Genomic DNA, 26,631 nt, shown 5'->3' on the forward strand with positions numbered 1-26,631 from the left:
TCCTGGGCAGGAGGGCAGAACAAATCTAGACTTTATTGTCAAGGAGAAAGAGGAAGGGGGTTTGCTACATTGTCAAGCAGAAAGAGTCCATGGGGAGGGGAGGGCCAGTGGGGGCCGGTCCCCATCCTGGGTCGGCGGCTGGAAGGGCTGACCACATAGAAACCACAGAAGGGATGGGTTGGGGGTCACGCCCCCGCCCGAGTTGTGCAGTGGAGGTGTCACGGGAGGGGGCAGCCATGAGGTCTAGGAACTGGAATGGGGAGGCTACAGACGGCAAATCCTGCGGAAAGGGACGGGCCGGGGCGGGGGCGAGGCTTCTATTGCTTTTTGCTCACAGTTTTGCGGAAGGCGAGGCGGGGGTGGGCTTGGACTGGACACCCCTTGCCCCCCTTGGTACCCCTTGGGCGATGGGTGCTGGTGAAAAGAATGGAACCCGGACCGGGGAGGAAGAAGGCGAGGGAAGGGTCTATGAGGGCATCTCCTTGGTCCCACCCAAGTGCCTGAGATGCCCCCAAGTGCTGCCCCCTGCGATGGGCCCAGCTGGACCTGGGGCTGGGGCATGGTGCGGGGCGGGCACAGTGAGGTTGCAGGCGGTAAAACCAAAGTGCTTACGAGGGACCCAGGATCCCGCCTGTTCCCCTCCCCCTGCGGAGGACGGGGTTGTTCACGGAAGCGCTTTAGTTTGGGGTAGGGGAGCCGGAGTCCCAGAGTCCGCTTATTGCCAAGAAAATCCATGTTCTCCCCCCGGGCCCCGACCATGGCTTGTGAACCCCGTTTTGTGCTAGGTTTGGAGGGGAAGGGTTGGATGGACATGGCTTTTGGGAGGGGGTGTCTCCGAGGGGGCTCGGGGGTGAGACGGCCCCCCTCTTTTCTAGGGGAGAGGGAAGGGCAGGGGGCGGGGTTCCCTGAGATCTGGGGTGTTCCCCCCCTTCTGAAGCCCCCCTCCCCCGCTACCCCTCCCCTTTCCTGGAACCCCGTACCTCGGGGTGGGGGGAAGGAGAGACCATTCAGGGAGCGCCGGGAGAAGGGGCGGGCTGGGAGCCCGGAGACCTGGGTCCCGGCTGGAGGTGGGGGATTCAATGGGAGGGGTTCAGGGTTGAGGTCAGTAGGGGGAGAAGAGGATGGGTCCGTGCGCAGTTCGGATGGGTCCTGGGGCAGGGTGGAGTAGAGGGTGTGTGATCGGTGGTCCCTGCAGAAGAGGTGCAGCTGGAGCTGGGCGCAGGGACAGCGGAGAGCCTGCTGCAGCGGCCATCACCGCAGCCACCGCTAGGGGGCTGGGGAGCAGGCCACCGGCCAGGGACTTGGGCAGCTCCTTGGAGAAAGTCAGCGTGCCCTGCAGCAGGCAGAAAGATGGGGACAGAGGTTGGGCCAGTAGTCCAGCTTGCCCAGATCCCTTTCAAGCTTTCCTGGGTCCTCCCATAGCCCATTTCCCCAGCATCCAGGCCTCACCGCCAGCTCTGCAGCGCCCCTAGGTTTCTTGTGCCGGCTCAGTAGAGGGTTGGGCTTCCCAGCCACGCCATCTCGGTGCCTCCTGCTGGAGATGTGCTGTGGTGCAGTGGGTAGCGGGCTGTGAGCTTTCAGTAAAGAGTAATCCCCAGAGGCAGAACCATTGCTAAGCACTGGGCCATACTTCCTTCTGAGTGGTCCTTACCCAAGTTCCCTTCCTTTCTGCGGGACAAACTATTCAGATACTCTGGGAAGGATGCAGGACATACCTGTTTCAGCTGGACCTCCGAATTGACCTTGACATTGCAGATCTCACAGTGGAAGGTTCGGTCCTGGGCAGGAGCCTCTGGTTCCCCAGGAGTGGGAGGCCCCAACCGAGGGTAAGCTTTGATGGGTCCCAGCCCACTTCGGGCCTCCAAAATTGTCTTGTGCTTAGTACCTGGCCCACAGAGATAGGAGGTGAAAGCAGTTGAACAATTCTACAGGCCTCAAATACCCACCTTCCCCATTATAATGTGTAAAGGAACGAGGCAAGTGTGGGATTTATTTGGAGTCCTATGGGTCCCTTCTAGCTCAAATGGGTCTGGGAAAAGGTGAAGGTGAATTGGGAAGCAAGAGGGTAAGGAACAGGGGAGATGTCTGGGAAAGAAGACACACTGAGGTCTTAGAGGACTCAGCAATGCTGGAAGGCAGGGGAGTTAGGATGCAGAGTTGATTGGGGTGAAAGTGAGCTGAGGACAGGAGACTTCTTAGGAGTAGAGGACCCATACCTTTGTTATGTGCCTCAAGCTGGGACAGGGAGTTCACAGCCACCTTGCACAGTGCACAGTAGAGCAGACGCTTAGCTTTCTCCTCTTCTTCCTTGCTACCCCCAGGCAGGGAAGCTGGGACTGAAGTCCCCCCTTCACCCTTGGTTACACCCTGTCCAGACTCTGGAACACTGGGAGGAGATGGGGAGCCCGGCTGTTTCTCTGGGGATCCTGGGGCTGGACCCAGGCCATTCTCCATGGAAACTGTTGTGGAAGAAACATGGGGTCGTCCCAAACGACTCTTCATGTGGAAGTCCTCCCTACTTTCTTGAGGATAAGGGCCCAGGAGTCAGTCCCCACCCTGTTACAACATGCATGTTCTCATGTCCTGGGCCACAGCCAAATTCTTTGCAGCTGCCACTGGCTGGGTGTGCAATTGCAATGCCTGGCTCACTCTCCCAAAGCTAAGGATAGCCAAGGGAGGCTCTCTCTACCAGGCTACCTTTAGTGTAAAATGGGTACCCTGCCCAGCCAGAGGTAAAGGCAGACACCAAGGATTCATCCCATCATAACCTGGGGTCCAGCCTGGGCTTCCTGCCAGGATTGCCAGGATCGCCCCCTTCCCAAAGTCTTGCCTGACCCTCAAGGAGGCACACCACTGAGCAACGGGAAGGTGCAGAATGAGGAGAGGGAAAGTCAGGAGAGGTGGATGTAAGCATAGCAGAGGGAAACAGAAACAAGAACCAAAGAGGGAAGAAGCAGGGATCCAGGCTGCTTTATAATTCATGGCTCAATTAAAGATGCACAGGCCCCAGGCCTCTCTTGCTTCTACAGGGGAAACTCTAGCACTCCCACTCTTGCTCCAACAGATGATCCAGTTTCCGGGTCACGGGGAGGGTTGTGGTGGGAGCAGAAGAAGGTGGAAGAATTTTTAACCCCTGCAGGTAAGTGCTTGTCCTTCCTATGATCCACCCTTTGTGTCTTGTACTCATTCAATGACATCTTCCATCATCATCTCAAACCAGACAGGATGTCACTGCTTATGAAAGCAGTGTGGGCACACTATCTATCCCATGTCCTCAGAGAGCGTGCAGGGGCTAAATGGAGCAAGCAATGTGTGTAAAGCAGTATTGTTACTACTTAACAATAGTGGTTAGGAGATGTTAACTGTCACCATCACCAACTCTACCCGTCCTTATTTTATACAAGTGCTAACAAACCGAACCAAGATGATCAGACTCAGAACCAGCCAGAGCACAATTAGAACTCAGGCCTGGCTCCCAGATCTTGGAATGTGAGAGGGTGTTTCTGTGTGTCTGTTTGCGTGCAATCACAGTGGGGGCCTGGATCCCAAGCTGGCGATATAGAGACTTGTTTCTCATTATTTTTAGGGTGGGGCAAAAAAGACAAGCCAGACTGAGGAAATGAGGACCAGTGGAATGTTAGGTCTCTCTGGAGTTGGCCATGACTGATATCTGATGTGGTAATCCCGGGGTGGGGGTGGCTGATATCCTTCTGTCCCCATATCCTCTCAGTCCCAGTTCCTTAGAACTAGGGTTGAGGACCTGCTACCGGCAGTGAGGGGAGAGGAATTGCAGAACTGCCTTCTGTAAAGCAGAAAAAGAACTTTAAAGATCTTTCTTGAAAGAAGTTTCTCTTTCTTAACTTGGCTCTGAGAAGTTCACAGGTCCATCCAAGATCATTTAGGGAATCTTCTGGGCACATGGCCCTTGGTCTCCAGGGAAGCCTGGCTAGCACAGAGGGGGCTTCATCTGGAGTAGATGGATGTCTCCCTGCTCCTGGGGACGCTTGCCAGGTGGCCTCACCCTAGCCCCTTGCTGAGTCACTGGGCAGTGGAGAGGACAGACAGTAGGGACTCTGTTGAGAAGAGCTGAGGCAGGGGTGGGTGGGGTGACAGGATGGAATTCTGACATCACTGTGCCTGGCTCCGGGACTCACCTTGGGTGTTAGTGGGAATGGGGACTAAGGGAGGGGGAGAGGAGCAGAGGGGGAGTTCTGGGGAGTGGGAAAGAAAAACAGATCAGCTGAGAAGTGTGAGGGGGATTCAGACACACCTGGACGAGGGGCTACGCCATCCCCACTTGGAGGGGTGCTGCCTGCTGGAGCCGGATCTCCTGATTCCCGGACACTAGGCTCCCTGCCTCGGGTTTTGGCAGCTTCGATGCCTTTGACTCTTCGGGCATGGCGATTACCCTTGTAGTGCGCCTCAGCCTGGCTCTTCAAGGATGGAGGAAGAACATGGAGTCTGAGATCACCTTTCATCTACTACACCCCACGGAGCTCCTTCAGGTCTCAGGGTGGCCTCAGCAGGCTGCTGTGTGGAGCCCATGCTATCACGTCTGCTTACTGCTGTGGCTCAGATGGGCTTCTCAAGCTTTAGTCCCTGGGAATCTGGACCCTGGCCTAGTCCAGTTTGTACTCCACCACCACACCCAGGACCTGGCTGATGACTCAGGCCCCCCACCTAGTCCTGAGAAGAGGGAGGGGACCTTCAAGTCTGCAAGAGAATGCTGAGCTGGGGAGGCAGAACACAAAACTAGTTGGCATCTCAGATCCTGGGTGCCTGAATCCCTCTTCTGCCCAGGATCCTGCTCTGCTGTTTCACGGGCTCTGTCCTGATACTTCCTTCTAGGCCTCATTTTCCCTGGAGCCTCTGTCTGTGGACACCCTGGAGGACCCTGGACTCAAGCCCAGCTCTGGAGACAGGAGACAGCAGCAGAGACAGCTGTCAAAACAGAGAAACTTTATGGGGGAGGAAAAGGGAAGGCAAAAAAAGGGGGATAACTGTCTGTTGTTGGCTTTCTATCCCTACAATCTTGTTCCCTCCACCAGCAAGTGGAGTCAGGGTTGGAAGAGAGGAGGCAATGAGGCCTGACACTAGTTTAGTTCTGACTCCACCTACCTACTCCCTTCTCCCCACTTGTGCCATGACTAAGAATGTATAACATCAGAGTCACAAGGTCACCCAAATGGGTAGAAATAAAGGTGTGAATGGGCCTGGAAACAAGATTGACAGGGATACAGCAGTGGTGTACAGAGCCCTGCTCTATAGGAGGCCTGTGCATGTGTATACATGTGCTGAGTAGAAAAACAGAGTTTTATCTTCCCCTGCTCAGCAGAATAAGGCTCTGCTGTTTTTCTCCTAAAGCTTTTAGAGCCTGCAGCCCTACAAAGGTCTGGACCTAAACAGAAATCCCAATGGAGCTCTAGAGGAAGGGAATCTGAGAGACTTCTCCTCATGAGGAAAGCCCCAGACTTTTGGTGTAATTTGGAGGGAGGTTAGAAAGGGGCAGAGAGGGTTGGGGATTTAGCTCAGTGGTAGAGCGCTTACCTAGGAAGCGCAAGGCCCTGGGTTCGGTCCCCAGCTCCAAAAAAAAAGAAAAAAAAAAAAAAAAAAGAAAGAAAGAAAGGGGCAGAGAGAGGAGGGATGTGGGAGGTTGGAGGTGAAGTGGCAGGGCAGTGCAGTAGATGCCAAAGGGGATCCAGGTTTTGTAGAGAGCCAGTGAGGTTAAACTCAGCACCTACAGAGGGAAGATTAGAGGCTACACACCTTCCCTGTGTAGTGTTTCCGAGCAGGGAATGCTCCAACCCCAAGGGAGAGAAGGGCCAGCCTTAGAGGATTTGTCTACTTCCTGCCAGAATGCTCAGCAATATCCAAGCCTGGTAGCACAGGCTTGTAATAGCTATTTATAAGGCTGAGATGTGAGGATTGAAAGTTCAAGTCCTGTCCGGGCTACAGTAAGGTACCAGCCAGCTTGGGGAATTTCTGAAGCCATGCCTCAAAATAAAAAATAGAAAAAGGAGCCGGAAGCTGGGCTGGGTGTGGTAATGCATGCATGCAAGTGAGGTCCTGGACAGCCAGGGCTATGTAGAGAGATCCCATCTCAAAAAAGAAAAAAAAAAAGAAAAAAAAAAAGGAAAAAGGAAGAAAAGGTCACCGTGGTACATGCCTTTAATCCCAGTAATCAGGAGGCAGAGGCAGGCAGATCCCTTAGTGTGAGGCCAGCTTGGTCTACAGACTGAGTTCCAAGACAGCCAGGACTGCACAAAGGAACCTTGCATCAAACAAACCAAAAAGCAAACAAAAGGCAGAGCATACACTAATCTCTCTCACCAGCCTTCCACCCACTCCTGCCACCTTCCTCCCAGGGTCCCACTTTGTTCTCCCTCAGTATTCCCTTGGTCACTGCCCCTCACTCAAAGCTACCAGCACTCGCCCTCCCTCAAGGTCCCATGGCTTCCCCATCCTACTTGCCAGAAGGACACAGCTGGGCCTTCTTACCTGAGAATTGAAGCGGATTTGACAGACATTACAGGAAATGACTGGCCGCTTGGTCTTGAGCAAGGGTCCTCCAAATGTGTGGGAGAGCACAGCCTTCTGTACAGGGTCCATCTGTGGATGTTGGGTAGGGTGAGTTAGGAACCCCTGCACAAGCTCATCGATCACCCCCATTTCCCTCTGCCAGCTGAGGTGAACCAAGGTTCTTAAGCCCTGCCCCAGGCCTCAAGGTGCCTAAGGCCTCTGAGGCTGTTTTCTGGTTCTCTTCAGCCCAATCTTCATAGCCCTGGAAGGGACCTGATAGACACACTGGCCCCAATGCTCCCATTTCATAGGAAGTAGAAGTGGTCTATCCAAGGCCACATCATGAATTAATAGCAGAGCTGCAAGTTGGACCTGGATTCTTACTGATTTACCATACACCAAGAAGGTTCAACTCTCTGTTTCCTTGGCCTATCTTTTGCAGTGAAGCCAACCTGTCAAAAGCCACTGACAGACAAGTCCCAAAGCATCAGAGAGAGGTTGTAGGGCTCCTGAATCCTTCTGGCCCTGCTCTGGGGCACAACTGTCTGCCAAGTGCAGCTTTTGGTTCCAGGAGCCAGATTTTCCCAGTTTCCTATCTCTGGGCTCCACCTCATCCTAACACATTTAGGTTCTGGATCTCTGAAAGACAGTACCTTCTAACAGTGAATAGGAACTTGGGATAGAATTGGTGGTTCTAGTGAAGAATGAGGAAGAGGATGGGAAAAACTGATATGGTCTGAGGGAACCCAGGACCTTCTGAACCTTCTCTCACTATCAGCATCAGCAGGGCTTCAGGGCAGAGCTGTTGGGATTGGAGGGGTTGGGAACCTCCTCTGTTCCATGCTGGATCAGAAGATGCTTTTGCAGTCTCCTGCCAAGAGTTCACATAAGCAGGGAAAAGGACAGGGTTGTCTCTGAGGTCTTCTGATATCAAGGGATTCAGCTAAAGGGTCAAAGGCACAGAAACAGCTACTCCGAGTAGTTCTGCCCCTCTCCCCTTGGTGGCCAGGGAGGGGAAAACCTGGAATGCAGCCACAGACAAGGTATAGCTGGGATGTCTTAGAACAGCTCGGGACTGAAACCTTATCTTCCAAAGGGAGCAGGTTAAGATATGTTTGCTGGTGACTCAGGGGTCCCTAGCAAATCACTTGAATCTCTGTGCTCAGGTTTTGGGGTTTTCCATGAGACAATATGAGGGGTAGAGAACATGCATCTCCCTGCCTTCCCACAGGAGTCTCTCCAGCTGGTTGAAGTTACTACCAGGAATGGGTCCCAGTGAACTTGGTGCAGACCTATGTCTGTCTCATTTTGGTAGTGGTGGATGTTGGAGCCATGACTGAGTTATGATAACCTGTGTGGACAAGTTGGACAAGTGTTAGTCTCTTGGTCTGCCCTTGGCCAGAAGCAGCCCCTCTTAGTGGCTGTCTTCATCTCCCACAAACTTCTTGAAAGCCCCAATCACATACAGGGAAAAGTCAGAGTAGGAGAGAGAGAGAGACAGAGAGAGAGAGAGAGAGAGAGAGAGAGAGGGAGGGGGAGAGGGAGAGACAGAGGGAGGGAGGGACAGAGGGAGGGAGGGACAGAGGGAGGGAGGACAGAGGGAGGGAGGGACAGAGGGAGGGAGGGAGAGAGAATGTGTGTGTGTGCACACCCATGAGCAGTAGACAGCTTTCCATCAGTACGTGAATGATGGAAGGCAGAATGAATGCCACATACTGTGTGTATCATCTGAAGATCAACATTTCTTCACTGGGGGCTTTGCTGACACTGCGGATGGTCAGGTTGTGTAATCTTCAGCTGTGTGTTTATCTTTACAAATGTATGATATGTTTGGCAGAAAGAAAGTTGGAGACAGGCTTTAATCAGAGAGGGGAGACAGATTGCTGCTCTCAGCTTCAAGTCTCCAGGCCTCAGTCCTTCTTTTTTCAGAGACATCCCCCACACCCCCAACTAGTTCTGCCCCAGGGTTCTCGTGAGCCCTGGGCTTCCTCATACGCTGGGTGGGGAATGGGAATTCCGCCCAAACAGAAACCCAATCTGGGCCAGGAAACCTAAGTCGTATAAAAACAGTGGGGAGAGCATAGGATGGAGAGGAGAAAGCAGTCTCCTGGTTCTATCTGTACCATCACTTCAGCCAGTTCCCAGGAAGGCCTAAGGCCAAGAATCCCAAGGATGAGTTGTGGACTGATTTTCCCAGTCTCCATCCCCTCAAAGTCTAGGTTCCACCCAGATCCCTCCTCAGAAGTGAGCAGTTTGGGGAGTGGAACAAGAAATGGAGGGAGCCAAGCTAGCCTGCCCCACTCTTTCTTCTAGGGACTGAGGGGACAGCTGGTTGAAGGTGAGGGCTCAGGGCCCCAATCCCCAAGTAGGTGGAATGTGAGCCACTGAGGTGCTCCTCTAAACCAAGGTCAGGAGGCCCCGGTGACCTAGATGAAGGCTCCCTGGGGAAGGGTGGAGGCTGGCATCTCCGAAGACCCATTTCATTCTAGAGACCCTTCTCTCAGCTCCTGGCCTAGACACACCCTGGCAAACTCTCCAAAGCAGTCCCCTCCCACCTGCCCTCCAACAGTGGTGAAGGGGAAAGGCTCCCTGAAGCTGGGCGAAACGAATCAGGCAAGGAGGGAAGGGCAAGGAGGAGGGGACACCAGACCTCGAGCAGGAGGGGGCCTGCTACGATTAGGTTTCCTCTCGATGCCCTTTATCGGATGGAACCCACTGCCCCTTGTTCAACCATCCATTTCCCTACCCCACCCACTCCTCAAAATAAGGCGACGAGAGAGAAAGGGGTGGAATGGCAGGGACGTAAAGACCTGAGGAGCAGACAGGGCTGACAAGGGAAAGAGGGAGCTGAGGGTGCCCAGAGAGCAGGTGGGAGTTGGTGGGGAAGGGCTGCTGGGAAGAGGGCTTAGGCAGAAGAGAGGTCTGGGCAGCATGGTGATAGAAGGATAGGGGTAGGACCGATGGCAAGTCTGAGATTTGGGGAATTCCAAGGACCTGGGAAGCAGAGGCTAGCGTGTCCAACAAGGTGGCAGGAGTCGGGGGCGCCAGTTGGGCTCCAGAGATCGGCGAGGGCCGCGCCGCGTGGGGGATGGGCGCCGGCCGAGGACCGGGCGAGGAGAGGTGGCCGGGCCCCGCAGGGCGGGCGGGGATGGGATGGGGGGGCGCTGCGGCAGCCGCGGAGGCGGGGAGGGAGGGGCTGGGCGGCTTACCCTGCGGGGCCCAGGTGGCCGCGGCTCCATGGCCCAGGGCGGCAGACCCAGGCGGGGGCCGAGCCTGGCCGGCCGGGCGGGCCGGAGACGCGGCGCTCGTTGCCCCGGCGGCTCGGGGCTGTGAGGCCCGGCTGGTTGGGAGGAGGGGAGGCGGCGCCGGTTCGTCCGGAGCCCGCCCTGGAGGCGGGGCCGAGGGCGGTCCGGGAACGGGGGCGGGGACAGGGCACAGGAGAGGGAGGCCAGGGGGCTCCAGCGGAGAAAGCTGGGGACCGCGACTAGACCCTGCTTCCAGGAAAGGCCTTGTTCCGGCCCGGGGCCTCTCGGCCAGGCGGCAGGGGCATTGACCTGATGACCTCGGCTACCAGCACTTGGGTTCCTTCCTGGGTCCAGTGACCGCACCAGTCCTATGCATGACCATGTTTGTCTAGCTCAGACATTGTCCTTTCTTTCACCCCTCCTACCCGGCTCCCTGCCTCTCTGCTGACAGCTTTTCCCATACAACGCTTCCCCAGCTTTCTCTGTACACAACCCCTGTGCCCTTGCTTTTAACAAGTCACTTCGCTCACGTGGGTGGAAAACCAAGTCCAAGTACCAAAGATTCTGGGCGACTTCTCTGGTCAGTGGAGCCGATGGCTGCCTGAGCAGAAGCGACCTAAGAGTGGTGGACGTTGCTGCTTAACCTCTTTTTACCTCTTCTTCTGGGTTCTCCACCTGCCCCAGAACCAGTTTCTCAGAGCTACGCTTCGTGCACTTACTGCCCTCTGGTGGTCAAGTGGGGCAGTATTGAGAAGGCCAAAGACTTCCCCACGGCTAAGACACTTCATTTTCCTTGGGCAAGGCCTCCACTTCTGGATCTCATGGCGCCCATCCTACCCAGGGCAGCGACCAGAGAGATAAGTTAAGCTGGATACTGGTTTAAGAAAAGCCGACTTTGGGAGAGTGATGGATGTCCAAGGGCAAAGGCAAACAGTGGACTGAGTGAGGGAAGAGTGAGGGAAGATAATACTGCAACTGTCTGAGGGGCAGCAACTGCCCATGTAGGAGAGAAGGAGGGAGATACTAATCCACAGGGAGAGACTGCCGTAATTCCACCACCACCACCACTTACTGTCGATTGAGCCCTTGGAATGTGCCAGCTCTGCACTGGGCTCTATGCTCGGATTATCTAATTTAATCATCACAACTGCGATTTGAAGTAAGTGCTATTATTATCGTCTTTACTTTATAGATGAAGGAACTGGGGTTTAGAGAGGTTAGATGATTTGCTCAAGGTCATAAGCTAGTAAGTTGCTGGACTGGGATTTGAATTTAAACCTGAGCAGCCTGACTCCAAAGCCATGGACTTAGCAGCTGCACAGGCCTTCTGAGAGACGGGTGTGCAGTGTTTCTGCAGTCCTCGTTGCCCTGCAGAATCTGAACCGTCATGCAACCAGATACTCTCTCTTGTCCTCTCTGCCTCTACAGAACAGACTTACTTACCTCCCTAACCCCTCCAGCTGCTGGCTCCGTGAGCCTCCTCCTCCTGTTCCCACTACCCAATTCAGCTTCTTTTCCGAGGCCATAGCCTTGGTCATCCAACCTTCCTTTCCCTCTTTTCCCTTAAATAACAGTGATCACGTGGCAAAACTCTGACTGAATACCAGCTCAGTGCTAGGTGTTATGATTTTGTAATACAATTCACAGGGCCTTGTGAATTTGTACATTACTTCCCCTCCACCCCCATCCCCCCGTGTTTGTTTTTTTGGACAGTCTTACTCTGTAGCCCAATCCGCCCTTGAACTTGTGATCTTCCTGCCTCAGCCTTTTAGGTGCCGGGGTTACAGGCCTCTGCTGACAGGCCTGACCAATATTTACTTTTACAGTTGGTAAATTTAAGGTTTGGGATGCTTAACTGATTTGCCTAAGTTTATAAAGCAAGGGGTTTGCAGCATCAGTTCATGTCCTAGAAGTCAGATGCTATCAGTGGTGCTGTTTGCCTCCCTGCTGCACTCCCAGGTCTATTCATACTCATGGCTTTATTGCTATAATTTATTTACTCACTCCATCTGAGGTATTGGGGGGCTGAACCCCTGGACTCACACATCTTAGTACTCTACCACTGAGCTGTATCCCTGGGCTTCACTCTTTGCCAACGGCAAAGTTTTGCTTTAGTTCAGGCTGGCCCAGAACTCACCATGTAGCCCAGGCTGGCTAGAAATTTGTGGTGATCCTCTTGCCTCAGCATCCTGAATGCTGAACCACCACACCTGGTTCCACACCTATTTTGAGGCATTCTCTATCTTGCACTTAAAAAGTGTAAGAGTGTGTGTGCGTGTGTGTGTGCGTGCGTGTGTGTGTGTGTGTGTGTGTGTGTGTGTGTGTGTGTAGATGGCTCACTGGGTAAATACCTGCTGCTAAGTCTGATGACCTAAGTTCAATTGCCAGAATCTATGAATGGAAGGAGGAAAACTCAGTGGACAGGAGGGGACTAATTCCCCAAGCTTTCCTCTGACTCCCACACGCATGCTGTATGTACACGTTTCCACCCCCACCCTCACAATAAACAAATAAAATGTGTAGTGGATGCAGTGGTGTATATTTTTGAAACAGGTTTTTTTTTTTTTTTTTGGTTCTTTTTTTTCGGAGCTGGGGACCGAAGCCAGGGTCTTGCGCTTCCTAGGTAAGCGCTCTACCACTGAGCTAAATCCCCAGCCCAGACAAGACTGAGATATCTTTTTTTTTTTCCCCCCCGGAGCTGGGGACTGAACCCAGGGCCTTGTGCTTGCTAGGCAAGCGCTCTACCACTGAGCTAAATCCCCAACCCCAGTGGTGTATATTTTTAATCCCAATACTCAGGAGGGTGAGGCAAATGGGTCTCTGTGTGTTTGAGGTCAGCTTGTCTACAGAGTGAGTTACAGACCAAATAGGTCTGTATAGAAAGACCTGTCTAGATAAATAGATAGATGAATGGATAGACAGATGGATGGACAGACAGACAGACAGATAATGTAATAAAAAGAAGAAAGCTTGGTGGTGTAGTTGTTCATGCCTGGAATCCCAGCACTCAGAAGCCGGAGGATCTTTGGGAGTTGGAGGCCAGCCTGGGCTACATAGTAAAAACTTGTCCCAAAAAACAAAACAAAACAAAACAAAATCCTCATAGTCTGGACAGGGTGATTCAGTTTACTTGGAAGGCAGAGACAAGAGGATCTCCACAAATCTGAGGCTAGCCTGATCTACAATACTAAGTTTCAGGCTAGCCACTAGCCAGAACTACATATTGAGACACTGTCTCAAAAATTCACAAATAGCCGGGGTAGTGGTGGCATATGCCATTAATCCCAGCACTTGGGAGGCAGAAACAGGCAGATCACTTTGAGTTCTGGAACAGCCAGGGCTATACAAAGAAACCTTGTCCCCTCATCCCCTCAAAAAAGCCAAAAATAAAGGGTGACCAGTGAGACAGCTGAGATGGTATGAGCACTTGTTACCCAAGTCTGAAGACTTGGAACCCACTATGGAAGGACAGAACCAATTTTCAGGAGCTGTCCCCTGGCCTCCACCCACATGCTGTAGAATGTATATGCACATGTACACAATACTGACATCTTAAAAACCAAAACACAACAAAACAAGCTTGATAAAAGAAAAGCACCCAAAACACAAAAGGGTATGAAGTTGGCCAAAGCTCCAAGCCTTTGGGTCTAACTGACGGTATGCTGAAAATATTTGAAAAAAAAAATCATGGCTGTATTAAACATGTAAAACTTTTTCTTTAATATTTTTTATTACACGTATTTGTGTGTGTGTGTGTGAGAATAGACGTCTTTTATACACATTCATGCCACAGTGTGCTTGCGAGAGTCAGAAGACAACCTGTAAGAATCAGTTCTCTTCTTTGACTATGTAGGCCTGAGAGACCAAACCCAAGTCCTCACACTTGGCAGCAAGCACCTTCACCCATGGAGCCATCTAGCCATCCCCAGACTTTTATTCTCTTGTCATCATTCCATAAACAATACATTTCGAATGGGTACTATAAATGACCAGAAGCAATTCAAAGTATAGCAGATGTGTAGGTTATTTGTGAATATTGGGTTACTTTATACAAAGGACTTTACTATCCACAGTCTTGTTACTCTTGGGGTCCTGGATTCAGTGCTCGTGACTGACAAGAGATGATAGTATAATAAAAAGTCCACCTTGGTCTGGGGAGGCTGCTCAGCAGACAGAAGCATCCGCCCTCAGGCCTAATAACCTGAGTTTGACCTCTGATTCAAAGGTGGCAGGAGAGAACCAACTCCTAATCCTCTTCTAACCTCCACACTTGCACCTGCACTTACATACACAAACAAAATTATAAATATTATCGATTCAATATTTTTAAGTGAATATGTTTATCTGCATGTGCATGTCTGTACACTATGTATGTGTCTGATGTCCGTGGAGGAGGGTATCAAATTCCCTAGAATGGTTGGGAGCTGGGAACCAAATGGGTCCTCTACGAGATCAATAAGTGCTCTTAACCACTGAGCCATCTCTCCATCCCTGAATAACTAAATATATAAAAAACAAAACCAAAAAAACTGCCTCAGAGCCAGGTGAGATGGCACATGCCTTTAATCTCAGCCCTAGGGAAGCAGAGGTGGGTAGATCTCTGTGAGTTCTAGAGCAACCTATTTTATGTAGTGAGTTCCAGGTCAGCCAGGGCTACAAAGTCAGACCTTGTCTTAAACAAACAAAACAGAGCAAAAACCAACCCTACCTCTCAGGCTAGAGAGATGGTTCAGCAGTTAAGAGTACACGCTGCTCTCTTCTGTAGGACCTGAGGTCCAATCCCAGTACCTACACCATCACAACAGCTTGTAATTTCAGTTCCACCAGGGTCTCATACATCTGCATTCCTGAGGCACCTGCACTCCACTGTACATGCTTATACATGCACCAACATATTTTCGAGTAGTAAAAGCCAATGTTAAAATACGTCTCTGTTCCTAACTGTAATTTCCCCTTCCCCCACAGAGTGGCATCATTTGCAGTTTCTTGGGTATCCACCCTGCTGACATATTCCAGCACTCACATATGATCATGCTCCTTCCTTCAGTCTTATAAACAGTACCTGGTGTTTTATATCTTGCTCTTTCCTTTTTCATTACATTTTAATTTTATAGTGTGTGTGTGTGTGTGTGTGTGTGTGTGTGTGTGTGTGTGTGTGTATGCAGGAATAAGTTCTTCCTTCCACCATATGGATAGAACTCAGGTCTTCAGGTTTCATGGAAAGCATCTTTTTACCCACTGAGCCACAACCCCCTCAGTTTTGTTCAATAGCCTCACTCACTCTGTAGACCAGGCTGGCCTTGAACTTGTAATCCTTCCACCTTAGTGTTTCCTTTTTATTTGGCTCTACTATGCCTCAGCTTCTAGAACAGCTGGCATTACAGGCCAATGCTGCCTGGTCTAGTTTTAAGGTTTTTTTTTTTTTTTTGGTTCTTTTTTTCGGAGCTAGGGACCGAACCCAGGGCCTTGCGCTTCCTAGGCAAGCGCTCTACCACTGAGCTAAATCCCCAACCCCTAGTTTTAAGTTTTTAATGTTACTTTATGATCACATGGGGACATGTGCACATATATCATGTGCACATATGGTGTGCATATGATGGCCAAGGATAACTTGTGGGATTGGTTCTCCCCTTCCATTAATGTAGGTTTTAGGGATTGAACTTGGTTACCAGGTTTGCATGGCAAATGCCTTAGACCCACTAAGCCACCTCACCAGCTTTTTTTGAGATTGTCTTGCTAGGTCACTCAGGTGTGCCTGGAACATACATCCTTCCTACTTTTCTGTCTCCTGAGTTCTACAGTTCCAGGTATAACCACCGTGCCCAACCCTTTTATTATTATTAATTTTTCTCTTTAATGTTAATCTTGAGGATTGAACCCGGGACTTCATGCATCATAGGCAGAAGCTGAAGCTTGAGGCAGCTGGAGAGATGCCTTAGCAGTTGAATACCTGATACTCTAGCAGAGAACGCATCACCTGAGTTCCATTCCTAGCACCCATGTAAGGTAAGCTCCAGGGACAGACACCTCTAGTGGCACCTGAACTCATGCACACATACCCACCATGTACACACAACTAAAGATAATAAAAAATATATTTTTTAAGCCAGACAGTGGTGGTGCACACCTTTAATCCTAGCACCTGGGAGGCAGAGACAGGCAGATCTCTGAGTTTGAGGCTAGCCTGATCTACAAAGTTCCAGGACAGCCAGGCTTAAACACAAAACCTAACTCAAAAAACCAACCTGGGGGCTGGAGAGATGGCTCAGTGGTTAAAAGCACTGGTTACTCTTCCAGAGGTTTTGAGTTCAATTTCCCAGCAACCACATGGTGGCTCACAACCATCTGTAATGGGATCAGATGCCCTCTTCTGCTGTGTCTGAAGACAGCTATAGTGCACTCATATACATAAAATAAATAAATATTTAAACAAACAAACCAAACCAAACCAGAACCCCAACAAACAAAAACCAACAAAAATTGTTGAGCAAGAGCCTCAGCTTGCTGTGCTCAAGGCTTTAACTAGCTCCACCAGAAGCCACGGAACGGAGGGAGTCAGAAATTCCAGTGCAGGGACAGCAAAATGGCTGAGTGAATGAACATGCTTGCCACCAACCCTAACACTGTAAGTTCAAGCCCCCAAACCCACAGTGGAAAGAGAGAATTGCCTCCCGACCTTGCTCTCTGACCTTCTCACACCTTGGCACAATAGTATCACCTCACGTAGACATTAGAAATAAATGCAGTAAAGAGAAAGAAAAAAAAGAAAAGAAAAAAAAAAAGAAAAGAAGGCCCATATGAAGTTGAAATACTTGAGATTACATGAAAATGCTGGCAAAAAAAGAACAAAAAGAGAGAAAGAAACCCTTGGCTACAACTGGATGGAGTGGCAGGCATCTACCTATAATTCTGACCTTATAGAGGCAGAGGCAAATACCAGAGGAACAAACAATTCAAGAAACAAAACATATTTACATGAGTGGACTAAAGATGAGTCTCAGATGAGTCATTTAACCTCTGCGTTTCTTTTATAGATGGGGACAGTTCCCGGGCTGCAGAGCCTGAGAATATGGTATTTAGATAGAGGACAGCATTCCCTGCCCTTTGATTCTAATTACACCAGGTCACTTGCACTTTCCCAAATGATCCTTTTTTAGCTATTGTTCATGTGATTTGATTCAATCTGAAATGATCTTCCTTCATTTTATCTTAGTTTGCTTTATTTTATGTGTATGAAGTATGAAGTGTGTTTTCCTGGGCTAGTCTTTTTTTTTTTTTTTTTAAAGCTCAAGGGCTGGGGATTTAGCTCAGTGGTAGAGCGCTTACCTAGGAAGCGCAAGGCCCTGGGTTCGGTCCCCAGCTCCGAAAAAAAAAGAACCAAAAAAAAAAATAATAATTTAAAGCTCTGGTCATCCTAGAACTGACTATGTAGACCAGGCTGGCTTTGAACTCACAGAGACTCACCTGCCTCTGCCTCCCAGGTGCTGGGATTAAAGGTATGTGCTGCCAAACTGGGTTTTTGTATCAGGTATTTTGTCTGCCTGTTTGTATGCACCCCACATGCATGCCTGGTGTCCTCTGAAGCCAGAAGAGGTACCATACCTTCTGGGACTGGAGTTGCAGATGGCTATGAGCTGCCATGAAAGTTCTGGGAATCAAACCGAGGTCCCCTGAAAGGCAGTATAATAAAGCTATCTCTCCAGCTCTTCTCTAAGGCCGCTTTTACAACTCTGTGAATACTCTGTGTGTTATGACCCATGTTTGAAATTCCAGTACTTGGGGGAGGCTGAGACAGGAGAATCCGCAAGAGTTTGGAACCAGTCTCTGCCACACAGGAAGACCTTATTTCAAAAACAAAACAAAGCAATACAAAACAAAAACTGTTAATGATTCTTCAAAGCAAAAGTGGTGAGTCCTTGTTCCAGCTAGATTAAGTCTTTTTTCTTCTGCTTTTCTTTTTTTTTTTTTTTTTTCTTTTTTTTCAGAGCTGGGGACCGAACCCAGGGCCTTGCGCTCGCTAGGCAAGCGCTCTACCACTGAGCTAAATCCCCAACCCCTCTTCTGCTTTTCTTTATCCTGCTTAACTCCAGTTGGCTCTTTAGGTCCCCCTACATCCAGCAGATTTGTCTTGGTATCCCCTTGTGCTCTCATGTAAACTAAACGCCTTCAACTTGGCTCTTCAGGGTTATAGTTAACTTGATATTATTTCTGCTAAAACATGGGCAACCTACGGGCAGTGGCCAACTGACTCATCATCACCATCATTATTAAATGCTTTATTTATTTATTTATTTATTTATTTATTTATTTATTTATTTATTTTTGGCAGTTTTGGGAATTGAACATAGGGCTTCACTCGTGCCAGGCAAGTTATTTACCACTGAGCTGTATTTTAAGACCCTTCGCCTACCCTTTTTTTTTTTTTTTTTTTTTTTTGAGACTAGGTCTCATGAATCTCAAGCCTGAAACTTGTTATGTGACTGAAAATAGAACTCCTGATCTTTTTGACTCTACCTTTTGTGTACCGAAATCACATCCTCGCTAGCGTGTCTGCGACAATATTTATAACCTTCCTTCTGCTTTGTAGCATATACGCCTATCTATCTCCCGATGTAAGTTCACTGAGGATAAACTGTCTTCTGTTCACCCTACTGTTAGCACGGGTCTAGGACAGTGCTATTTTTACAGTCAGTGCTAGGTTCCCTCATCTGTAAAATTAAGCTAATGTCACCAGCCACCCCAAAGGTTGAGATGTGACAAACACTTTGTGAGAGTCAGAGTGCAGTGCAGAGGCTGCTTTAGGTTTCTAGGAGGTGTTTGGAGGCTGCAGCTACGAGCTGAAGATCTCTCTGTCTCTAGACAGGGGTCAAGTACATCAGGCTGAGGGTGACCTTGAACGTCTGATCCTCCGATCTTTACCTCCTGAGTGCTGGGGCTAGAGTGTGTTCTGCCACATCTCATTTAAGTACCAAGGATCAAACCCAGGGCTTGTCTGAACTACATCTCAGGCACATACTGTGTCAACCAACACCTATCAGTTACTAAGTGCTTCTGAGCCTCAGCTTCTGACCCTTGTTGTCAAACTGAAATATTTCTGTCTACCTTGCTAGGCTGTCTCTGTCAGGGGTGGTTTTAGGTCTCCCAGAGACCCGAGCCCTGGACTCATCCTTAGCTTACCCTCTCCCTCGCCTCTATTCTTTCAACGCCACTTGGTCACCATGGCGGGTCAATATTTCCTTGCAGGCACCTCCCCAGCCTTTCCTTCTTTTCCTTCCCAATCTTACTGCCCGTTTAGGCATTTAGGGGATTTGTCCCCTTTACTGGCTGTCCTGGTCATCTTCCTGAATCATAAGTCTTACCAAGGCACTCCCCTGATAAAGAATGGGAAGGAGCTCTCTGTTTCTTTCCTATTAACTATAGAAGACTTTGCCATCCCTCCAGCAACAAACTGATCCTACCCACCCAGCTGTGTACTCTGGAGAGCTGGAGATGGTTAAAAAAAAAAAAAAAAAAAGTGGCCCCCAGGACCCACATAACACTGCCCTCCACACTTGTACAGTGGCATGTATGTTGTGTGTACCTGCACGTGCGCGCGCATACTTCTTGCCCCTTGGTTCTTTCCAAACCCAGCATCCTTGGCTCTTTGACTTCCTACGACACTACCACTTAGACCTTCTTATTCTCTGAATGGCTGAACACTTTACTGAAGGATGAGTGGAATGGAGCAGTGACTGGATGGCAGAGAGAACTCTCAGGACATACACTGTTTTCATTGCAGTTACTATAGCATCAGAGAGTCAGCAATCCAGGGACTAGACATGAGGAACACAGGGTCACAGGAAGTGAGAACGAGTTAGGCTTAGAAGGACAGCACGGAGGTACACTGGGAGTTAGGGGACTCAGGGGCGTGGGGCAGGGGAGACAGACAGTACTCACTGTGCTGTAGTTGCTGAAGAGGCCCAGGGTTGGGGCTGGCTCCAGTGGGAAGGGCAGGATCTGCTTCAGGTCCATCGGGGGCTGCATGATGGGGGGCTGCCGGAGCAGAGGGAGGGGCCCTGCTCGGCTCAGGCTGCCTGAAGAGCAGAGAAAACATTCTGTGGAGTAGGAAGACTGAGCTTGGGAACCCCACCCAAGTACACAGTGCTCCCTAGCTGAGGTTCCCATAATCAGAAGTGTGGCCTCGTGAGTGTACATCTGTAGGAACCGTACGCACACTCCCCTTGCTGCTGCTCAAGAAGCAGATCCACTGTGGGCCTGGGGACACAGGCTGGTCTTCCCTTGGGGGTGGTTTTCACTTCCCCCTTCTGCATCCTCCTTCCCCAAGCCCTTCAGGCTTTTTACAGACCCAAGAAAGGCCTAGACCTCCTCTGCAGACAGCCTACTCTGGCCTCTGGATCTACTCTGAATCCCAGACTCCTTCCTCTGGTCTGGGGTTCTTTGTGTATCTGGAGGTTTGTTGCATCACCAGATCTGAGTCAAGGGGGTGACTTGTCACACTGTCCAGAGGGGGGACACTGAAACCTGGATTCAGAGGAGGCTGCTGCATCTGGCTCCCTAAGTTACAATGCTGCTCAGGTCATAATTCCTGAAAAATTGTTGCCACCTCTGGGCGCCATGTGCTCTGACCCTTCTGTAGCCCCTTTGGTACCACCAGACCCCATTGTCTCACCGGGCAGGCTCAGTCCCAGCTCTGCAAGAGGAACCATGGCCACCGCCTCTGCGAGAGAAGGGCCTCCATGTGACCCCAAGGGGAAATGAAAGTCCAGCCAGCCATTCAGTACCACCCCAGAAGTCTTCTCCTCCCCCTGGAGTCTTGGAGGAGGCTCTACCAGGTTCCAAAGGACCCAGCCTAAAGGTACTCAGGACCCTCAGGGTTTCCACTGGCCCAGTTTCCTCCTGAAGCGTTGTAGTCAATCAGTTGGGCAAGTCCTGCTGCCCTCTACTACTCCAGCACCCTCTGCCAGCTGCAGGGGTTTCTGGAACAAAGGCCAGACCAAGAGGCTGCCTGCCTGGCCCTGGACCTCCCTTGACCTTCTTAGGGTAATGGGTCCCCAGGCTCCTTTCTTGTCCCTCCATTGACTCACCCCTGTCATACCTTCTGTAGCTGGCACTTGCTGCCCCCCAGGCAGTGGCCTGGCCCTGGCCCCCTAGGGGCCTGGGCCTGACAGCGTCCCCTTCCCTTGGTTCTGCCCTCTGCCCCCTTCCTTTACCATCCCCCTCCCCCAGCCCAGTCAGTAGAATCAGCCAATCAGAGTTCTGGAAAAGTGGGGCAGAGGGGAGGGCGGGGGAGCAGGGATTAGGGGAATCTGAGGAGAGAGGGAGGGGGTGGGGAGGGCTCAGGCACAGCTGGGGGTGGAGAATGAGGTCCAGAAAGATCTGGAGGGGTCTGTTTCTTCCACCCAATGCCAACACTGGAGGTCAGTGTGCCTGAGGCAGACAGGGGTTAAGACTGCTGGGAGCTTGGTTTCTAAATCCTAAGGCCTGAAGGAGAGGCTAGGATGTTTGCCTTTGGCCTTTGAACTGTTGGGAGTCTGAATGCCTCAGTCAGTGTTACCTTCACATTTGGGATGTGTGTGTGTGTGTGTGTGTGTGTGTGTGTGTGTGAGAGAGAGAGAGAGAGAGAGAGAGAGAGAGAGAGACACAGACACAGACACAGACAGAGAGACAGAGAGACAATATGTGGGAAAGTGGCAGAAGCAGGAATAGGTGACTAGCAATGGAACAGACACTGAAGAGGCTAAAGATGGGAAAGTAGGAAGGGAGTTTAAAACCTGACAGGCAGGATGCAGACCTAGATGAGGACAGGAAGACCCTGGGGCAGAGACCATAAGGTGAGAAAGACAAGGTGAAGACAGGGACAGACACACTCGCTGGTCATCTCCTCCTTCTGGTCTGTCCTCTCAGGCCTTTCCTCTAAGCCCCACCCTTCCTCACTGCCTGGCACACTAGGGCAACCTTAACGAGCCTCAGGAATGGTGAGAGAAACCCGAGTGCTTGAAGTGTCCCCCGCTCCCACTCCCAGCAGCTGGCTCAGGGCTGGCACTTCCACAACACAGCTTGGCTCCTTGACCTTGTCCCTGGCTGTCAACTCGCTAGGATCCCACTCCCAAATCCATTTTAGAGGAGAGAGATGAGTTCCAGAAAAAGCCACAGGGAAACATTCGAAGAACTGCCATGTACCAGGCCATGAGCCGGAGTCTTATCTGATTAAGCTTGGAGATGGGGAAGTCTGGGAGATGGCTTCGAGTCTGTGAAGTAGCCAGTATTATTTCTTCCACTCATCATGCAAGAAGACTGGGACTCAGAGAGGTTAAAAAACTTGGCTGATGCCACACAGCCTTGAGAAGTCAGGGCTAAGAATCAAATCAAGATCTGTCGCACTCTAGCAAATTCTTCCTCTGCTACATTGCTCCCAGAGGGCTCTCATTTAACGCTGAATCGGAGGACTGAGCACAGGCTCACATCTGGTTTAAGCAGAGAACGCGGAAAGCAATTCCTCGCTTTTCCTGGGTGTGGAGTCCTCATTTAGCTTTACAGGAGGAGAAATGGAGGAGAACAGACCGAAGCCACTCAGTTGCCTGTAGCCTGGAACTGATGTGGAACAGGGTTGGGGTGAGAAGAGAGATGGGACAAAGGCATGAGATGGGGTCAGAGTGAGGGAAGTGGGGGGATGGGCAACTGGTGAGGGACTTTCCCTGGATTCTCATGGCTTCTCCACTCTGAAATCTGAGGTGGGAGAGGGGCAGATGCCATCTTAAGAGCTGGGTGAGCAGAAACCCGGCTCTTCAGGGCTGGGGCTCAGGCTCAGTGATAGAGCACTTGCTTCTCTGTTTGAAGCCTCAGGCCCATCTACTGTTTTCTGAGAAAAATAGTTGCCATTTTTTTATAAAGTTTATTTTTTTTTCTTTTTCCTTTTTCCTTTCTCTTTTTTGAGACTATAGTCCTGGCTGTCCTGGCACTTACTATGCAGACCTGCAGACCAGGTTGACCTTGAACTCACAGAGATCTGCCTGCCTCTGCCTCCGAAGTGCTGGGAGGTGTACACTACCACAACTGGCAAATTAAAAAAAAAAAAAAACCTAATTATTTTTATATGTATGAGTGTTTTGCCTACATGTATAAAAAAATGTACCCCGTGTGTACCTGGTACCCCCAGAGGCCAGAAGAGGGTGCTGGATCCCCTGGAACTGGAATCAAGGGTTGGCTGTAAACTGCAATGTAGGTATTGAGACCCAACTCAAGTCCTCTGCAAGAGCAGCAAGTGCTATTAACTGCTGAGCCATCTCTCCAGCCTCCTGAGGCTTATTCATTGACAGGACTTTATATAAACAATCTCCCATGAGATGGTTTCACTGTGCACTAACTGGGTGAGTAGCTGGTTTCTCTGACTGGCTCAGTCTCATTTCTCATCTGTCAAACCAGAACAACAGTACCTGCCTCCCAGAGTTGATGACAGGATTGAACGAGTCTGTGTAAAGTGCTGGCACGACACAGTGAGCACTCAATAAATGTTTGCTGAATAAATGAATTCTTTTATGATAAATGACAGTTGGTTCAGATGTCGGGCATTACTAGACCAAGGTCACACAGTTAGTGGGGAACTTAAATGGGTCTCTCTCCAGAGTAAGGTTTTCAAGAATCATGCTTTCCTTGGTAAGACTGGAGAAGAAAGGGGAGACAGGAGATGAAGAAGGGCTGAGGAAGGAACAAATTCAAGGCATTTGTCTTGTGGAAGGTGAGGGCTGCATAAAGGTTGGAAGAGGAGATGGTTAGGTGGGGTTGGGAGGAGTCAGGTCGGGCTGGAGCAGGCTACTCTAGAGGGAAGCTCATTAGAGTAATTACCTACAACAGACAGAGCCCCACCCTCACTCCCTGGGGGATTGTTAACACGTTCTATTCAAGGCGGTTTCCAAGGGTGAGCTTGCAGACTCTTGGTCTGAATGCACCTGTCCATCTCCAAACCCGGGTTAGCCCTGGGTACTTTTGCATTCAGTATCCCGCAGTCAATCCATATCTAGCTTCCTGCATCTCAGCAAGGGCTGCGCCCCCCCCCCCCCTCCTAAAAGGTCTGGTCAGGTCCCGTGCCATGGCCCCGGGGCTTTCTTAGGTGGGCTGGGCAGGCTTGCTGTAGGGAAAAGCAACAGCCTGGGCGAGTCTGCTCTGGAAGTGGCTCAGCAGGGTAGGGCGGGAACAGGGAAGGTTTTAGGGTAGGGCTGTGAGTGACTGTCTCACTGGGGCGAGACTGAAATCATGGTGGTGAAAAGGACCTCGTGAGGCTAAGAAGGGAACCCGCCTCTGAGGCAAAACAAGAGACTGAGATTTCATCTTTAACCACCTCTGCTTCCCTTCAGGGATTTTAGCTTCTTCCTCAGAAATGGCCAAAATTAGGGTCAGGGTAGTGGGGGAAGGCTTGAACTCCTGCTTCTTATCCTTTTGGTCAAGTCCAGTGAATCTGTCCCCTCTGCCTCAATTCCTTCATCCTGACAGGAGGCGGGCAGAGGGCCGGAAAGGCTTTGAAGTCAAAGATGAAAGAGACAAGGGGATGATTGTGCACAAGTAAAAACACCAGCCCTACTAACCTGCGGGTATATGTGTGGGTGGGGGTGGGGCTTTGAGGAGGGCGGTGCCTAGGGTGGGAGGGGCTTATTGCAGAGCTTAGGGAAATCTTCCCAACCTGAATGGAAAAGCCCTCCCTCTCCAGGCTTCTGCCCCTCACTAAACCAGGGACTTAGTTGCCAAGGATGATGGCAGCCTAGGGAATCTGAATTCAGAACTACCATCTTGAATCTTGAGGCCCTGATTCTTACGTATGCTTTAATTTTGACTTGAGACAGGTTCTCACCCTGTAGCCACTCTGGCCACGGACTCATTCTTAAGCCTCAATTCCCAATAACCTTCTCCCTCAATCTGCTGAGATAATAGGCATAAGCCACCACATTCAGCTGAGCTGGGTATAGCCATCTTAGGGTTCCTCTAGGGCTGCCTTGTAGAGGACTCGGTGACCTTAGCATTCAGACCCGAACACCTTAGTACGATTCTGAAGGTGAGTTTTGAGCCCTGATGGGCAGTTTCCTCCCTCTTTTCCTTCTTAAGAGGGGATTTAAGGGGTTTTGGGGGGGGGGGAAGAGCTAAGCCGAATGAGGCACCACTAGATTCCCACCCCTCTGTGGACTTGGCAATAGGACAGAGTTAATTATCGTGCCCTCCAAAGAGATGGCTGGGGCCAGTTAGTGGCAGGGTCCAATGTCAGAGAATTTGGATTCAGTCTTCTTGTGGCTGGATGTTGGTAGGGGTCTTCCAGGTCTGACACCTAGTTTTTTGAGGCCTCTAGACCAGGGCAAGCAAGTCTTAGCCTGGCCTGTTCTGTGCAAGCATGCTATAGCCACTACAGATGGCCCAGGGTACAGCTAGAGTATAGGAAACACACCGGCAGGCAGAATGTGGAGCCTGTGTGTTAGGGTCCTGATTCTAAACTGTGTTGGGGGTGTCTCCTGGAGTTAGAAGGCAGACCACCTACTAGAGACAGCCTTGGGGCAGAGGGAAGTGACAGACATTCACATTTTGGTTCTCTCATTCATTTAAATAGCTATGATAGTTGGCCAGCTGGAGGGAGGCAAGGCATAAAAGTCGTGAGAGAGGCTGAGACCACACAACAGCTAGAGGGAGGAAGGAGGGTAGAGTGGAGAGCCGGGCTAGTGAAGATACACAGTCAATGGAAAAAAGAGAACACAGGCAGAGAGCCTTGGGAGAGGGATGAGGACAAGGGATATAGTTCAGCCCTTCAGCATTAGCACAGAACCAGGTGTCCTCAGTGGGGGCAGGGAGACCACAGGTGTCTGAGAGTGGTAGGGGGCTTCACAATAAACAGGGCCCTGGAACCCGCCTAGCCAGGGTGGAGGTCAGAGGTCAGAGCAGGCCCTGCACTGCTGTAGCAGCAGGGTTGTGGGCAGGGGCTGCTGCAGAGTCCGGAGTACAGCTAGGCCCTCTCCTCCCCCATCCCTGGGGCTCCCTTCCCGATGTAGGTCATGAAGATGGGGTGGCCAAGGCTGAACGGGCTGGCTGTCAGAGCCCAGCGGGACTTCCCTTCCCCCACTCTGACTTTCCTTCTCTCCTTGGTCTCCTGTAGCCCCCGACCCACGGCTGGGGTGGAAGGGAAGAAGGAAGAGAGGAAGAAGGGCCCAGGCAGCCGGCTCAGGGAGAGAGGGGCAGGTCCCAGCGTGTCGGGGCAGGATGGCTGCGGAGACAGGATCTAAGCCGCAAGAGCCCGGGGTGGACAGTATCCCACCCGCTCTTTTACCCAGCCCCCTTATCTTCACCCGTCAGGTTCCCACCTCCCACCGCACTCACCTCGAAGCTACACCCAGCATCTTCTTCCTCCGCCCCCCACTTCCTCCTTTCCCTCTTATCCTGGGCCCAGAAGGCTGCCGGAGTGGCTAAGCCAAGGGTGGGGGAAGGCGCTGGGGGTGACGGGTCAGAACCTTTACCTCAACTCCACCAGGCCAGGACCAGCCCCCTCCCACAGTCTCTCCTACACTGTCTTATAATATTCATGAGCCTCATGAATACGCAATGTTTCATTATGGGGCGGGGGTCTCACTCTCTCGGCCTTCCTCTTGCCCCTCCCTATCTTACCAGGAGAAGCCGCAGCTAGGGGAAGAGAGGAAGAGAGGGACCCCAGATGTGCAGCCAGATGAGGGGGGAGGGGGAATGAGTGGCAGACCGGCGGCCGCAGTCACCGCGGTGCGGAGGTGAAGGGGGGGTTGGTGACCCAGTGAGAAGGAACCAGGTACCCAGAGCCCAGAGTAGTGGAGACCACTCACCGAGGATCATGCTGGGGACCCTGGCTCCCGGGGTTCCGCGTCGTTCT

General features: G+C 51.1%; 1 protein-coding gene across 5 annotated transcripts; it reads right to left on the bottom strand.

Annotated features, from left to right (window-relative positions):
- Zfp385a (zinc finger protein 385A) lies at positions 1-26,631 on the bottom strand. 5 transcript variants are annotated; one of them, XM_087559070.1, is made up of 8 exons: positions 20,849-20,959; positions 19,701-19,837; positions 6,499-6,609; positions 4,271-4,433; positions 2,217-2,459; positions 1,716-1,885; positions 1,450-1,545; positions 1-1,333 (listed from the first exon to the last, which is right to left on the bottom strand). In XM_087559070.1, exons 2-8 carry the CDS (start codon positions 19,785-19,787, stop codon positions 1,103-1,105), a joined length of 1,101 nt encoding a protein of 366 aa, XP_087415196.1. In that variant the 5' UTR covers positions 19,788-19,837; positions 20,849-20,959; the 3' UTR covers positions 1-1,102. The 5 variants fall into 5 exon arrangements, with proteins under 5 accessions (XP_087415196.1, XP_087415195.1, NP_001102940.1 ...); XM_087559069.1 differs by lacking the exon at positions 20,849-20,959 and adding an exon at positions 20,434-20,708; NM_001109470.2 differs by lacking the exon at positions 20,849-20,959 and adding an exon at positions 26,585-26,631 and having other exon boundaries at positions 8-1,333.

This window comes from Rattus norvegicus, chromosome 7 (genome assembly GCF_021556685.1).
Source record: "Rattus norvegicus strain SHRSP/BbbUtx chromosome 7, alternate assembly SHRSP_T2T, whole genome shotgun sequence".
In the NCBI taxonomy this organism is placed as follows: domain Eukaryota; kingdom Metazoa; phylum Chordata; class Mammalia; order Rodentia; family Muridae; genus Rattus; species Rattus norvegicus.

What these genes read in the sequence shown, in the direction of transcription:
- Zfp385a (NM_001135088.1), bottom strand. Translation starts at nt 20,074, where the DNA reads ATGCAGAAGGGGGAAGTGAAAACCACCCCCAAGGGAAGACCAGCCTGT. An exon ending in AAATCCGCTTCAATTCTCAG is followed by an intron (nt 4,434 to 6,498) that starts GTAAGAAGGCCC and finishes CCATCCTTGAAG; the next exon opens with AGCCAGGCTGAGGCGCACTA. An exon ending in GGGGCGCTGCAGAGCTGGCG is followed by an intron (nt 1,334 to 1,449) that starts GTGAGGCCTGGA and finishes TGCCTGCTGCAG; the next exon opens with GGCACGCTGACTTTCTCCAA.